The sequence below is a fragment of the Adiantum capillus-veneris genome, chromosome 24 (assembly GCF_014529385.1).
Source record: "Adiantum capillus-veneris isolate H3 chromosome 24, ASM1452938v2, whole genome shotgun sequence".
Taxonomy (NCBI): Eukaryota; Viridiplantae; Streptophyta; class Polypodiopsida; order Polypodiales; family Pteridaceae; genus Adiantum; species Adiantum capillus-veneris.
The window spans coordinates 28,389,395-28,406,374 of NC_140954.1; the positions used below are offsets into that span (position 1 = coordinate 28,389,395).

Genomic DNA, 16,980 nt, shown 5'->3' on the forward strand with positions numbered 1-16,980 from the left:
CATAGAGAGGTCCACGAAGCTCAAAGACCGTGTAATAAATCTTCGGTAGGAGCACAATTTCATGAAATTCTCCATGAAGCTCAAAGGAGTTTGTCATAAATTTTCTATGGTAGGAGCAATTTCATAAAATTCTCTAAGTTCATGTAAGTTCTTGGGTGGAGACCACTCCTTGGTCAGTCATCTTGAGTTTCTTGGGATCTATTTGGATACCATTTTCTTTAATATCATGACCCAAGTATTGTATCTCTTGCAAAAAGAGTAAAACCCTTTTTGTCATTAAGAGCTATTGATTATGCAATTCCTGGAAACTTTAAGTGATCCTTCTGCTCATCAACGGTTCTGGATTAGGTCATTGAGTAAGCTTGATGCTTACCAAATGATTGGTCCATTATCTTATTGAAGCTCGCCGGTGTAGTGAGTCCAATCAACATCACTATGTATTCATAGACCAAAGCTAGTTGTAAACTAGTCTATGAATATCTTTGCACACTATTCATACTCGTTAATAGCTACATTTAACAGCAATCCTGCTTAATTGTGGGAAACCTTGGAGCTTATTTGAACAAAACTTGTATTCTTCGCACAAAAACTGTATTCCTAATAGTGATTATTTGGTGTACAATAGTTTCCACATATCTTGTATGAGCCATCCTTCGTTTGCACTGAAGCACTACTTAATGTTAAAATTGACTTGTGTCGTAATCTCTTCTTGCTGTGCATAATGAACCCTAAATGGAGGTCTATTTATGAGGAGAGCTTTCTAGAATAAGCTCAACCTTATGGTCATCTTCACGTGAGATGGAGAGAGTTCTCTTGGTATAGGATCGGTACAAATGGAAGTTCCATGCTCCTCAAAGAAACAATCTTAAAGATGAGTTCTTTTCAGGAAAAGTAGTATGAGGAGAGGAGTGATGCATTTAAGTTCTAGAGTCTAACACAAATCATATGTGCAAAAATAAGATATTTATTCATTTATGAAAAGCTTTCTAAAATGCAATAAGAAAAGTGTGACCTTTGCTTTTCACGCAAAATATCATATATACCTCTAAATGGTCTATCAAGAAACTGCAAATTATCTACAATACAGTGAAACCATAAAACTCCCAACAAAACATCCTCGTGCTTCAAGGCAGAAATAAACAATCGATTTTAATCTACATATCCTTGAACATGAACTTGGAGCCTTCCACGGAAACAGATAACCGAAAATTGTTGCCCTCTATCTATATATTTTAAGGAAGTTTGGACACCCAACTTGATGGCTAAAAGTAGAGAGGGACACAAAATAGTTTGAAAGCCTTTCCCCAAGCATAGCATAACAAAGGTCCTTGTGGAGTTAAAAGCATCATGTAAAGCAATTTGGGATGCTAATATGTTATGCCGGTATTCTCCTTAGGTCCTGTTTCCCTACAATTACAACATTGATGGTCCTCGTGCCATTCAAGGAGCTTATTAGACTCCCTTCTCCCTCTTCTTCCTGTTCTTTCCTTTCAAATCTGTCTGTCTTCCTTCTCAAAAACATGTGCATGGATTTACCAATGGGAGAGTTCAGAGAAAATCAATGTGGTAAATGGTTTTTGTTTTTTCTTGGGCCTTTGTGTAGTCACGTATACGCACATGTCAGCAACCAGGCCTGACAAAATTATTGTTGTTCTGCAAAGTCCATTCATTTGGAAGATGATGCACATTCTACAGGTTGTCAACATAATTATGAATAGTTTAATCTCTTTTGAATGTAAAAGATACTCGAGGTGTAAGAACATCTTGATAAACTTGTTCGATGAAATGGATATCCCAAGCAATCTTCTGGAGGCCTACTTGTAGATGGACCTTTCTTTCTTTGAAAGGAAACGAATAATGAACTATAATACCAGTGAAACCTAACAATCCTAAGTATCAATAATTTATAACAATTGCAATTAAGAAAATATGTATGATTAACCCATTGAATAGAAAGAATTACTCAAATTGGCACAAGACTGTAGAGGGCCAAATTCAAACCTCCCCCGCCCCCAAAACCCTGGCGGTTGTCCCCCCTCTCTACAAAAAGAACTCTTCCTTAACATCCCCTCCATGATTACAAACTATGATCGCCTACCTGCTAGTGAAGGCTTGAGCAGAAATCCATGATTACAAACTATGCAAGTAGCCCTGCAGAAAGTTGAGAGGGGTAAGGACAAAAGCTATAAACACGATTATTCAACCATAACAAGAATCTACTTGGGTTTACAAAAATCATCATCTTTGATGCATTTCTACACACTTGCAGACTAGTGGTAGTAAGAATGGTAGATAGAAAAAGAAGAAGAGAGTTTTAACGTCGTACGAAACTATCCCAAGAGACATTAAAGATCTACCCAACGAGGAGAGTTGAACTCAAGACCTGTTATTCAAGAGGGAAATGGAAAACCCAATCTACCACACTTGGGTGATAGAAAGAGTGTGGGGAAAGACGCATAGCCTTAACCACAGCTACAACATCCTACTCATCTCTTCAATGCCCAAGATCATGTGCATGATTGTGATTCCAAAGTACTGCAATGATTCTCGTGATGCAATTGCCGATGAGAACTATGGAAATATGGGGAATACACTACGGAAAAGGAGATCTTCCAGTTCAAAATAATCTCTGGAGTCCATTCAGAAGGGTAACCACATCTCCTTAAAATTGTAAACCAAATAAAAAATGCAAGAATATATGTGGGAAGAAATCAAGTAGAAAAACAACCAACGAAGGTCAATCCGATATCATGACAGCTTTAGTAGAAGAAACATGATCATGAATAGTAAACAAAGAATTGGACCGTTTTTGGTGTGGAACCCAGTGCGTTTATGTCCATACAAAGGGCCCAAAAATTTAATGCAAAGTAAAATTAACTACATGGCTGGAGCGGTTGAGGAAGCGAATTGTTGAGGTAACTGCACGAACTCACACTTTCATGCGTAGCGTAATATATTGTCCAAGATTTGAAAGCTTCTATCATTGAAGTTGTAGAAACGCATTACGGCTTTGTTTGCTTCAAAAAGCACATTGCCTTATGTAACCAAACCTTGCTAATAATTGAAAATCAAAATTGATAAAGACTGATCAAAATAGCGATGAGAAGAAACATTTCACAGAAAGAGATGCAAAAAGCATCTTAGACTTTATCTAAAGAAATGCAGAATATAGAACTTTCACTAATCGCGACGGGTGAACACTAACCTAGGGAGCTATCAGCCTCCTCACAATGTATCCAGCACCTATGCTAGGTCTTGCATTTTCGAATGAGCACCGGTTTCAGCTCCATTGTCTCTCCATCTCCTCCCTCTGCCGTATTGTCTCTAAGTTTGAAATTTATGGTTGCGGTTTCATATTAGGACAAGGAATATAAAGACAAAACCACTAAAATTTATGAGGCGAGAACCATAACTCGAGACTGTCAAAAGAATCAAAATAATTTGTTCTTTTATAAAAACACATTTTCTTCCCTACCATAAATGGCATAACCTCCAATTTTCTGGAGTTCTTCATAACCAGTAGAAAACAAATCAGATTATGTCCGTATCCACCCATTTTTAACAGCACTCCGGCAATTTAGCTTGTCGGGGGGGAATACATTACCTTTCTCAAATACTGTTACAACCTCAAATCAGGCCCATCCACTTGATGGAATTGTCAAGGACCGCACAAATTTTCATGAAAGCCAAGCACAATTCAGAATGGCCTCAAGCCAATTACTGGAAATCAACTATCAGGCTGCCCTGGTCCTTTTCAATTTAGTCTTAAAGTTCACAACTTCACAACACAATCGCCCCAAGCCAGCCATTAATCTTTCTGGTAAACCTTGACAACAACACCCCCCCCCCCCCAAAAAAAAAAAACCCAAGCACTATAAAGCCGGCTACAATGCATTAACATGCAAGTCTCTAAACAAGCAACGGCAACCTTTACTTATAAGAAAAATGTCAGATACTCTTTACGATTCAACACTTTTTTTTTCTGTAAACCCTTAACAAGGCATATGTACATGGTGTCTCCAAGCATGAGGGGGTGTGCAAGCGACCAAACCTACATCTTCTTGAAGGTAAACGTATGTACATTTGGCAAAAAAGCTTAGGTAGAACAGACAGAGCAAGTACCTGCACAAAAGGGGCGATCTTGAATCTTTGCAGACATGATGCAGGAGCATTCATGTGCCATGTACGTGGAGATGGTGAGGCAAAAGTCACCAAAGCACCAACAAACAAAGAGTGCCCAGAGATGGAAAACCCCATCTAGGAAGTATCCGATGTGCCATCTGCAGGTGGGGTGGCGGCCTTCTTGGTAGCGAGAGGGTTGCCGCCTTTGACGAACCAGCCTATAGCGAAGAAGGAGAGGCCAGCAAGAATCGCAGTGCCCCATGCGTGAGAATACCACCTGCTATACAGAGAAATGGCATACCGCCACTGCTCTCGAAGTGTGGCAGGATCTGGGTTCTCCGGATCGCGTGGGTTTTTGGACGGCGGAAGCCCTTCTTGCTGCTGCTGCGGGTCAGATGGAAATCGTGGGAAGAGTGAGAAACGACGGGTTTGCTCTTCTCTTGCCATCGCCACCGCTCCTGCCACTGCTCTGCTCCTGTAACCCTCCATCACCTGCTTCATTGCTACTCTCATCATCGTGCTGCTCCTTGAGTGTGCAACAAAAGATACAGTAAACATTTGCATAAGTGGCATGGCCCCTACCTTTATTTGCATAAGTGGCATGTCCCCCACCTTTATTTGCCACGAGCTCACGCAACCCGCCTCCGGCAGGTCTCATTCGCTCTTACCAAGGGGTATATCAATATGTATATAAATGCGTGCATGTGTGTGTGTGTGTGTGCGTGTGTGTGTGTGGCCTCCCCACACACACAAACACACACTTGGGTACCATTTTAAATTTTTTTTACAGATGTACCAATGACTAATTTCTCTTGCTATATTCTACTACAAATTGTGGCAACATGGGTGACACACATCCTATCAAAACAGCACATATCAAGTCACTTTTGTTAAAAATGCACTATTTTACCCTTCTCGACCAATGCTTGGTATCTTTAATGCATTCGCAAGATCACCCATAGGTATATCCCAAGAAAGGAGGGTATGAAGCCCCTAACCTCTCTATGTATGCACATGATTCCCTCATCCTTGCCCATCATCCTTTTGGGCTCTGGGTGAAGACAATGAGAGTTATCACATGGTATACAAACTTTGCCATCTCTCTTAGATTCTTGCAAGAAATATGATGATATCAACATGTAGGCTTGGGCATTGGAATGGGTAGGAGAGGTAGATGAATTCCATGGGGTAGCTTATGTTTTCATAACCAAAAGTTGTAGAGTAGCTGCCAAGCTAGGGAGGGAGGGAGGGATAGAGAAAGAGAGCTCTACATCTTGCTCAAAAGAGATAGAGAAAAAGAGCCTTGCAAGTTAATATGCACTTGGCATGTTAGAGAGAGAGAGAGAGAGAGATCCTAGTTGAAAGCCCCTCAGCCTCCATCAATAGCACCACCTCAATCCTTGAGGCCATCATCAGTAGCTTTGTCTTTGCCTCAACACCACGATTAGCTTGCAAATCTGAATGTTTGTAATTGTCTTGTCAACGATTACTTTTCATCAAGCACTGTCGGTGCTGCGTATGGAGATGTCGCCAACAATCAGCTTGTCTTTGTTGCAATGTTGAACACGTAGACACTGGCCTTGTTGAAGTTGGTTTAGCATGTCTGCAACTGCAAACCAAGCTATACTTTAGTGTACTTCTCAAACCAAGTTGCAAGCTCGTTGGCAAGGAGGTTGGAGTTGTAAACTAGTCCTGGGAAGGCTAACTCATAGACGGGCTTTATATATGGCATGTCTATGTCGAGAGAGAGAGAGTTGCGCCAGACATGATAAATGTTGCCTCTTTCATGTAACGATGCAAGAGCTTGCCTCACCTCTCTCTCTCTCTCTCTCTCTCTCTCTCTCTCTCTCTCTCTCTCTCTCTCTACATACATATATATATATACATATATATATATATCTATATATATATATATATATATATATATATATATATATATATATATATATATATATATATATATATATATATATATATATATATATATATATATATATATGTATTGACCTCTTTGTCTGAAGCCTCCAGTCTCTCTCTCTCTCTCTCTCTCTCTCTCTCTCTCTCTCTCTCTCTCTCTCTCTCTCTCAGTTGGGGCATAGGGGAAGGGCCACTCTCATAACCTAAGTTACAATTGCACATTGGGCCATTAATTTATAGCTCTTCGTTTAAAAACTCTCTCCTAAACAACAACTTAGTTCACAAAACTGGTAGTAGAAAAGAATTTGCAAAGGCCTTGTGTGCATGAGCAAATGGCATGAGTAATTTTGTGTACCAAGGGTCTATTTATCTATGCTGGAAAACCCTTGGGCACGTGTAAATGCAGTTTTCTATCAACATGAGAAAAATATCTACATGACAACGATGACGATGACTTGCAGATATAAGTTGGACCCGCTATCCTAAAGTGGCAGCCGTATTACAGTAGCTTTCATTGAGCTGCAACTTGGTCGTGGGATGCGTGCAACCTTATACTCCAGAGTAGCAGACGGGCCTAAGGGGGAGAGAGAGAGAGAGAGAGAGAGAGTAGATGCATGTGTACTGGGACACACATACACACACACAGAGGTGAGGCATGCTCTTGCTGACACGTGCACTACTTCTCTGTCCCAGTACACCTGCATGTATACTCTCTCTCTCTCTCTCTCTCTCTCTCTCTCTCTCTCTCTCTCTCTCTCTCTCTCTCTCTCTCTCTCTCTCTCTCTCTCTCTCTCTCTCTCTCTCTCTCTCTCTCTCTCTCTCTCTCTCTCTCTCTCTCTCTCTCTCTCTCTAAGCATGTGCACATGCGTATGAGCAAAGGCTTCTCCCGGTCAAAAAGTGCTCTGAGCCCACCATAGGCCTGCCACGCCCCTACACCCAGCCACCATGACTCTCACCGTCGCCATCGGAACGTCACCCCAATTGCCTCTTAACGGTCACCCGTGGATAGAGCCGTTTTCTTGGAGGGAAAAGGCTTTATTGGCTGCGACTGAGGACACACGATTGAGAGAGTTGACTTTCATCATTTGCATTACGATAATGGATGGGGCTACAGCATGTGTGCTCAATGCTGGCGGGTGGTGACGTTCGTGACTTGATCAGCAAGCCACCGGGACCCTTTGCATGTGCGCTCCCTATCTGTGAACCGTCCGCCTAAAAAATGGTATAACCTTTCTATCACCCAAGTGTGGTAGAGTGGTTATGCCATTTCCCTCTTGAATTACAGGTCTTGAGTTCAACTCTCCTTGTCGGATCGATTTTTGATAGTACCCTTCTCTCTCTCTCTCTCTCTCTCTCTCTCTCTCTCTCTCTCTCTCTCTCTCTCTCTCTCTCTCTCTCTCTCTCTCTCTCTCTCTCTCTCTCTCTCTCTCTATTGAAGTGCCGAAAACACACTGTATCTCTAGACTGCTGGACTCGGAACCTCTCTCTGCAGTGGCGATTTTAGAAGCGTGAAAGGCTCTGGTCACACACGATCGTCAATCATGGTCTGGCGCAAAGCTAAAATGTCGTCTCTCTCTATTGTCCAATGCCCTCACTCTCTATCTACTGGAGCTCTCTCTCTCTCTCTCTCTCTCTCTCTCTCTCTCTCTCTCTCTCTCTCTCTCTCTCTCTCTCTCTCTCTCTCTCTCTCTCTCTTTGCCCATGTTGTATGGTGTGTGCACTAAGCACAGCCGGAAGATCCCACTATCCTCTTCGTAGATTTTCAAGTTTCCATTCCTGCTTCTTGTTGATGCTTCGGCTTGCCAATACACCTTCTCAAAGCTGGAGACGAGATGGGTTGTCACATGGAAGCCTGAATCTTCTCCCTTGTAATAGGATACATACATACATACATACATATATATATATATTCTCTCTCTCTCTCTCTCTCTCTCTCTCTCTCTCTCTCTCTCTCTCTCTCTCTCTCTCTCTCTCTCTCTCTCACATCCGAACTTGCTTTTGATCACATCCGAACTTGCTTCTCTCACATTTTCAGCCATAACTTAGACCTACACACTTTCCTCTCCCAGCCAAAGTGTGGGCTCTCCATTGCGACTCTCATCACTACAATTTTTGAGCATCGAGAGTCACTCATCAGCCATACACATACTACATCACATGTAACTTTGGTCCCATAGGTCATATTTGACCTCCGAGGACGATAATAAAATCTATCTATCTATCTATCTCTCTCTCTCTCTCTCTCTCTCTCTCTCTCTCTCTCTCTCTCTCTCTCTCTCTCTCTCTCTCTCTCTCTCTCCCCCTACTTTTACATTCTCTCTCTAGATTTATATTTCCCTCAGTGTATCTCTCTCTCATTATCTCAGTCTCTCATTTTCTCTATCTACTGGCTTATCTCTATGTGTATGCGTGTGTGCGCGGGCACGTGCGTGTCTACATATTTGCTAATATCTCTTTAGATATAGATGCCCTCTAGTTCCCCCCTCTCCCCAATGTAAAGCACTTGCGCTTGATGTGAATCATATTTTACATTGGGTAATGCAAGAGGTGATACTGTGGGTCATGCCCTTGTAAGAAGAGTGTCATTAACTTGATTCAAGTGCTATTACTCTCCGTCGTCTCAGTGTCGTCTTGACTTCCAAGTTCCTGCCTCCTATAACTCCTGTTTCATTGCTCAGCTCTCCTCGCTTCCCTCTTCTGTGTTGTTCCCCGTGAGGACTCGCTTCCGACTCTCTCTCTCTCTCTCTCTCTCTCTCTCTCTCTCTCTCTCTCTCTCTCTCTCTCTCTCTCTCTCTCTCTCTCTCTCTCTCTCTCTCTCTCTCTCTCTCTCTCTGCCGTTTTTTGACCTAGTAGACAATAGTTCACTCTTTTGACCATAACTTGCTCATCCGAACTCCGATGTAGGTGATCTATAGCCTCAATCGAAGAGCACAAAGACCTCTACGCATTGATTTAAAGAAAGAATTTTTCTGTGTAATGGAAGGCTTTGATGTAACAGCATCTCAGAACTGAAAAAACTATCAAAACTTTTCGTTTTTGTTGCCGACTTGAAGGCAATGTCAGACAAAACTCGCAAGGGTGGAAAAGCCACACTCACCATGGAGAATGATGCAAAATCTCCAAAGAATTTGGATGCTAATCCAACCACATTATCTACAACAACGGAAGCAATGATCATGGCTTACTTGATCTCATTACAAGAAACCGTCAACAAGCAAGGTGAAGAGTTGTGTGCACTTGCAATGGAGAATGGCACTTTAAGAGTTCTCGTTGTGGAGAATGAGCACCTCGAGAAGGTTCTTGAAATGCAAACAACACGCTATGATGCATCTTGAGAATGAAGTTCAAGAATGTAAACACTCTCTTGTTGACATGAATGTATTGAAAGAGCGCTTGAGCAAAGTTGAGAGTGATCATGTATTGAAAGAGGAAATGATAGATACAATACGACATGATGTATGTGAGATGATAAATGCATCCAAATCATGGGCTGATATATGTAAGGATAATGTGGTTTCTACATCTCCTATCACGCAAGCCGTTGTCCAAGCAAAGAATGTAGAGAATGTGGACACTCAAGAATTGCAAGAACGACAAAAACGCTCAAAGAACATCATCATTCGTGGAATCAAGGAGGAAAGCATGGAAACACCCCAATCTCTTGCGGTTGCTATTGAAGAGTTTTTTGCTACACACTTTGGCATTTCAGGAATCATGGCTTATGGTGCACATCGAGTTGGAAAACAAGGAGTCCCTCGCTCGGGAGAAAGACCTATTGTATGTACCATGGCTGATGAGGTAAAGAGAAAGATCATCCTTGACAATGGTTGGATTTATCTCAAAGGAACGGGTTGTAATGTATATGAGGATCACACTCTTATGCAACAAAATGTACGTCGTAAAGCATATGAGGAAAGAAGCAAGAAGGTTAAGGTATCATCTCAAGAAGAAAAGCCACTTGAAGAGGATGCAAGTCCACCCAACAAATAGGGACACATGATCTATGAGACCAACTCACGCTTGCGAATAAGCTTTTGGAATTGTAACGGGTATCCATGGAATGTGAGAATTGGCATTGATGAGCTTACCAATGATTCCGATGTGATACTTCTTGTCGAAACATGGGAGCATGATGCGCAACGAATTCTTGGATTTGACAAATACGATGTGCATTCTTTGATGTGGGCCAAAAATGAAAAGCAACGAGAAGAGGCCAAGGAGGTGTAGCATGCATGACCAAAAAGGGTTTGAAAGATGTTTCCATTGTCAAAGAAGATAAGTATAAACGCTACTTATGGCTGAAAATCAGCCCACCAAATGGTCAAGTCATGTTTGTGGCTGGTTGCTACATTCCTCACTATGACTCCAACTTTTATGCTCGCTTGAATATGGATAGAAATCAGCCCTTTGTTGAACTAGAGGAAGACATTGCTCATTACAAGGATCAAGGTAAAGTCATTGTTTTTGAAAACATGAATCCTCGCACAAATATGTTACAACACGACACACAACAAGTCGACATGCCGCATGTCTCAAGAAGAATGGATGACTCATACATGTATAATCGAAGTTCTAATGATGCAAAAGAACTGGATCACTATGGAAAGTCACTTCTACATATGTGCAATAGTACCGGAATGCTCATTGCAAATGGTGTATCTCTATGGCAAGGCACCAATGACTTTACATGTAGAAAGCACAATGGTGATAGCGTGATTGACTATATGTTGTTCTCGAAAGCCACTCTAAAATGCATACAAAGCTTTACACTTGGTGAATGGAATCCAAAATCGGATCATAGAATGTTATGTATTGACCTCAAGTGTGGTAAACGGCCCGAGCATGTAGCCTCCAATCATGATGTGAATCATTTGTACCTACGTCTAAACTTCAAACGAGCACTTATATATGCTGATATGGTAGACCAAATGTTAAGCATGATAGAGAATCAAGAGAGCCCAACATTAGAATGCAAGTGGAAAGTTTTCAAAGAAGTAATTTTCTCTTGTGCGAAGGAATGCTTTTCGATGAAACACATGTCCTGCAAAAGGTCTAAGAAGGGTAGCACCAAGAAGAAATGGTTTGACATGGAATGTAGTCAAGCCCGAAAACACTTGCTAAGATTGGATGCAATCGAAGACAAGGAAGTTTACTTGGAATGTTCACACACATACAAAGCACTTGTTCAAAAGAAGAGGAGAAGGTGGGAAGTCAAAAAACAACTTCTTTTAGCGCAAGAGAAAGCACATGCATGTGGCAAGTTTTGGCAAAATCTAAAAGGCAAGCGCGTTGAGAGCTTTGGTGACTTGACTCTTGAGGATATGTATATGCATTGCAAGAACCTCTATAAGCAACCCAATGTTGATAAGATGGAGTGTTGTAGCTCCCTTCCATTTATGTCTCCCTTCTTTACCATTGAAGATGTATGCCATGCGCTTTAGAAACTTGCTACTCGTAGGTGACCTTCAAGGTGTCAAGGTTGAAATGATTAAATGGACAAGCAAGAAAACACGATATTGGATATGCGATATGTTTAACCTTGCACTTCAGTATGGCATGCCTCATGATTGGAGTGCAAATTGGATCAAACCTTTGCACAAAGGAGGAGATGTAAACAATGTGAACAACTATCGCACTATAATGGTTGGTTCTTTGATGGCAAAGTTATTTGGATGTATCATGGAGATGAAGATAAGTGTATGGACTGAAAAGAATGGCAAACGTGCGCTTGGCCAAGGAGGTTTTCGAAAGCATCATAGCACTATTGATCACCTTCTCCCTCTTCAAGTTCTTATGGAAGCGTCTCGATTGAAACAAAAAAAGTTGTATTGTTGCTTTGTGGATTTCAAGAAATCATTTGACATGGTACCATGAGGAAATATTTGGAGACGTATGCAAAGCCTTCAAGTGCTGAGAGAATTTATGCATGCAGTCTTTCGCATCTACCAAAAAGTGATATGTCGATTATGTATGGGAGATGGAATTTCAGAATTTTTTGCAAGCACCATTGGTGTCAAACAAGGATGCCCACTTTCCCCAACCCTCTTTGGGCTACTCATTGATGAATTGGAATGCATGGTTCTTGATTTTATGCAGCGAGAAGGCATAGAAGAGGTTAAGATCGGAAATGCGGTGATCATGCTTTTGCTTTATGCCGATGATGTAGTGCTCTTGGCACATACCTTAGAAGATGCACAAAAGCTTATGAGTGTCTTGGAACGCTTTTGCCTACATAGCGGGCTGATTGTGAATGGATACAAAACCAAGGTTATGCTTGTAAAGACCCTCAATGACGAAAATCCATGCATTGTATACAACAATGAGCAACTTGAAGTGGTAGATCACTTCAAGTACCTTGGCCTTGAGGTTCCATCCAATCATAAATGGAAGGATTGTGCAATGCGTCGCTTGGAAGTTGGAAAGAGGGCTTATTATGCATTTGAGAACATGTGCAATGCTAGAGAGATCAAGTGTTGGGCTCTCAAAAAGTAACTCTTTAACACATTGGTGACATCGGTGCTTCTTTATGGAGTGGAGGTGTGGGGTGGAAGCATCGAGAAGTCTACTTGGAAAGAGTTTGAGAATGTCCAAAAGCGTTTTCTCACCAACTTTCTCCAAGTCAAGACACAAACACCCTACATGCTATTACTTCTTGAGTCCGGATCGCTTCCCATTGAGGTCTTGGGCATGCAAAAGGTTGTGGAGTACATGTGTAAGACACAACGTAGCCCTTTGCATCGACTTCCTAGAATCGCATATGAAGCAAGTCAAAAGGTTCAAAAGACATACAAGAGCAAAATACTAAGTTCGGGGTGGATGCTTGACATCAAGAAATGGTTTGGAAGATGGGATGCATGTCACTTGGTCAAGGATGTGTCGATCGACTCCCAAGTTAATGAGGCCTTCTTACAATGCCAATGTATCACGGCTTGGGAGAAATCCGGAGGTTCTCGCTTCAGCCATTACACCACACACGTCGCCCCAAACTACAAATCTCTCTTCTTCTCCGAACGAGGTAACCGAACCCATCTCTACATCCTTGAGCCCATCCCGTTGAGTGCGATCCGCACCATTGCCTCCATTCGTCTTAGCTCCCATTCTCTACGCTGCGAGACAGGACGTTGGGGCACTGGCGAGGAGTGTCATCGACTTTGCACCTTATGCCCTCATCAAGTGCGAGAGAGTGAGTACCACACACTACTTGAGTGCTTAGCTTTTGACCACATTAGGTCCTCTTTTCTTCATATATTCAGCCATGAGCTCTTCCTACATACCTTCCTCTCCCAACCACGATGTGGACTCTCTATTGCGATGCTCATTTCAGCCATTTTTGAGCATTGAGAGTCACTTATAACCTCCACTCATACCACGTGACATGTTCATTTGGTCCCATAGGTCATATTTGACCTCCGAGGACGATAATAGAACCATCTCTCTCTCTCTCTCTCTCTCTCTCTCTCTCTCTCTCTCTCTCTCTCTCTCTCTCTCTCTCTCTCTCTCTCTCTCTCTCTCTCTCTCTCTCTCTCTCTCTCTCTCTCACACACACACACACACACACACACACACACACACACACACACACACACAACTCAACCCGCGTCGTCATACAACTCTCATTCTCTTTCTCTCTCTGCGTTCGCATACAGTTCCTGAGCCTGGAAAAGTTTCTCTCATTCTCTCTAAGACTCTCTCTCTCTCTCTCCCTGTTCGCACACCTTACTGCCTGGGCTAGCCCTCCCTACCGCATGTAGGAAAACAACTCACGATGCCTAGGCTAGCCCCAACTCACGATGATCCGGCTCCCTCCCCGTCAATTTTTGGCTCAGGATGTCGCTCAATTTCCTTACTTACTGCCACATGGCATCGCGTGAATACTCCCCTCCATAATAGAGTAAATAGATGGGGTATTGTGCATCATGATGGAGGTAGTCGCTGCACTAAAAAGCCAAGAATTAGTAGGGAGAAAAACTAATATGGGGATGACATGCCTAATCTCAAGACGTCCATCTCCTCTAACATATGCCACTTGAACCTCCACCCCCACGCTAAGATATAACCAACTTAACCAACACACCCGCATGCATTTTGGTTGACATAGAGACGAGACTAATGCAACATTCGGGAGCGCAAAGAGCCTTATAAATTACCAAAAATAACATACTACAAGCCATAAAACAACAGATTTCCATACCTAGCGAATCGACAAGCACATAATCGAAGCTATACACGATTTAAGAGAGACACATGGCGAGAGAGAGCGAGGGAGCATGTGCAAATGTACCTCCTAGAGTGGAGTGTGACACCGGCGTGGCGAGAGAGAAGAGATGAGAAGAGAAGAATGACACAGAGCACTAGGTGCAATCTCCCCCCGTGCTAGAGTGAGCATTTTTCTCTTACACATATTTATTGATAGATTTCTTGAATACTCATAATAATAATGACCATAGCTCATAAAGAGCACATAAATAATGTAATGTCCATAAATGTGCTATACTTTCGCATAGTCCATAGCTTTTACTACATGTCAGTTGTAGTAAATACATATTTATTCATTTCCATTGCATACCTCTCCGTTAGAAAAGAAATTGTCATCGGTTCCTAAGTTTAGAATCTACAAATCATACTTGTACAAAAAAATGGTTAAAATTATGTGTCAAAAATATCATGAAACGAAATAAAATCATAAAATTAAGCAAATAAATTTTCTTATACCTGTCATCATTCAAAAATCACATATTATTGTGTCCCATACCACAAGAATAAGCAGTATGTTCCATATCCTGATGTATCAAAATATCTTTCATCACACTCATCGTTCAGTAAATTAACTTTTATAAGTTTCACATCCAATTCCATACACAATGTTGACAACCAATCATCATAAACCAATTCCAAATCCAACTACAACTTTAAATCCAAAATCACTTTCCTTATATACATATTCGGATAACAAAATCATACTAAGGGCAGTGGTGGCCAGCCACTACAACATGATTTTGTAATCAGAGTCGCCTAAATTAGGGAATCGACACCAATCAGACATGCTACCTAAATCAACAAATATGCACTTAATTAACACTAGTTCGGTAACCTACCATGACACAAAAGTGTCCTTTCAAGGTAATACGACAAATTTGCACTTGTGTTTGTTGAAGATGATGAAACAGGAAACAGAAGGAAGACAGCAACTCAAAGTAGGAAGAAGATGGAGAAGGAGAAGACACAGAGCTTGCGTATGAGATCTCTGTAGTCTATCTCTCTATATTAGAATAATAGAGTATTTACAAACTCAGAGCTACAAAGCTTATATGAAACCCTAAGAGATAAGGTGTCCTTTTACACCAGATGTCCAGGGGGAAAAACCCAGTGGGAGAAAAGTGCCCCTGGTGAAGCGCGTATACACACTAACACTACTACATGTCTACAAATCCCCCCTGTAGTGATAGTGTGAATCCGTACAAGGTAGCAGATCATCATGTGTATGAGAGTAAGCCCAAAGCTTTTCGGAAAGCTTCAAACTTTTCTCGTGATAACGCCTTCGTAAATAGATCTGCAATGTTATCCTGTGTAGGACAGTAAGTTAGTGTGATCTCCCCTGCATGTAGCCTTTCCTTGACATAGTGGTAGTGAACCTCTATGTGCTTTGTTCTTGCATGAAATACTGGATTCCTTGCAACTGCCATAGCACTCTGTCTATCAGTGAAAATGGTAGTGGGTGCCTGTTGACACTCACAAAGATCTGCCAACAACCTGCGTATCCATACACAATCAATTGTTGCCATGAAAGCTGCCCTGTACTCAAATTCACAAGTTGATGTAGCCACTGTGGGTTGCTTCTTGCTTAGCCAAGATATACATGCATTTCCCAAGAGAAAACAATTCCCACTTGTGGAATGTCGTGTGTCAAAATCACCAGCCCAATCTGAATCGCTGTAACCAAGAAGCTGCATAGAACTGTGCTTTCCATACATATCCCCCCTTGGAAAGAACATGGAAAGATTAGGGGTACCTGAAAGGTAACGAAGTATGCGCTTCACAGCCTGCCAATGATGCATACCTGGGTTGTGCATAAATCTGCTTGCTTGTGAAACCCCAAATTGAATGTCTGGACGAGTGTTGCCTGCCAAATATATCAAGCAATCAACCGCTGCTGCATAAGTATGTACATCAAAAGGTTCTCCAGCATCGTGCATGCTCAACTTTGATCCAGTTTCTGCGGGTGTAGAGATTGGTTTACAATTTTGCATACCAAACTTGTCCAAAATTTTATGCAAATATTTTGCCTGCAACATGTATATGCCATCCTATGATTGCACAAACTGAATACCCAAGTAATAATGTAGCAAACCAAGATCAGACATCTCAAAGGTTTTTCTCAAAGCATCTTTAAACGCTTCAATTTCATCTGCAGTATTGCCTGTAAGAAGCATATCATCCACATAAAGTGTTAGCATGATGAGAACTCCATCTCTCTTTTTGACATACAAAGTACTTTCTGTTGGACTATTCTGAAATCCTTGGCCAATCAAATAAGTATGTATCTTCTCATACCATGCTCTTAGAGCCTGTTTGAGACCATACAAAGATTTACGCAATCTACATACCTTTTGCTCTTGACCTTTTACAACAAAACCACTTGGTTGACTTACATAAACTTCTTCCTGCAAATCACCATTCAAAAAATCAGTTTTGATATCCAACTGATGCACTTTCCAACCATGATGAGCAGCAATTGCAACTAGTGATCTAACCGTGGACGCACGAGAAGTAGGAGCAAAGGTTTCATCATAATCTATGCCTTTTTGTTGCGCATAGCCTTTTGCCACAAGCCTTGCTTTGTACCTGTCAACAGTACCATATTGTTTCCTTTTTACCTTAAAAACCCACTTTGTACCAATAGGCTTTTTACCTGTAGGCAAGTCCACTAGATTCCATGTATGA

The 16,980-nt window shown here is 41.6% G+C and overlaps 1 protein-coding gene across 2 annotated transcripts; it reads right to left on the reverse strand.

Moving 5' to 3' along the window:
* Positions 1–3,958: 3,958 nt before the first annotated feature.
* LOC147426139 (uncharacterized) lies at positions 3,959–4,822 on the reverse strand. 2 transcript variants are annotated; one of them, XM_086499139.1, is made up of 2 exons: positions 4,705–4,822; positions 3,959–4,614 (listed from the first exon to the last, which is right to left on the reverse strand). In XM_086499139.1, the coding sequence occupies exons 1-2, from the start codon at positions 4,723–4,725 to the stop codon at positions 4,258–4,260; spliced, it is 378 nt and encodes a 125-aa protein (XP_086355265.1). In that variant the 5' UTR covers positions 4,726–4,822; the 3' UTR covers positions 3,959–4,257. The 2 variants fall into 2 exon arrangements, with proteins under 2 accessions (XP_086355265.1, XP_086355264.1); XM_086499138.1 differs by having other exon boundaries at positions 3,959–4,731.
* Positions 4,823–16,980: the final 12,158 nt, after the last annotated feature.

Excerpts from the sequence above, each read along its gene's own strand:
- LOC147426139 (XM_086499138.1), bottom strand. The coding sequence starts at position 4,725 with ATGCCACTTATGCAAATAAAGGTAGGGGCCATGCCACTTATGCAAATG.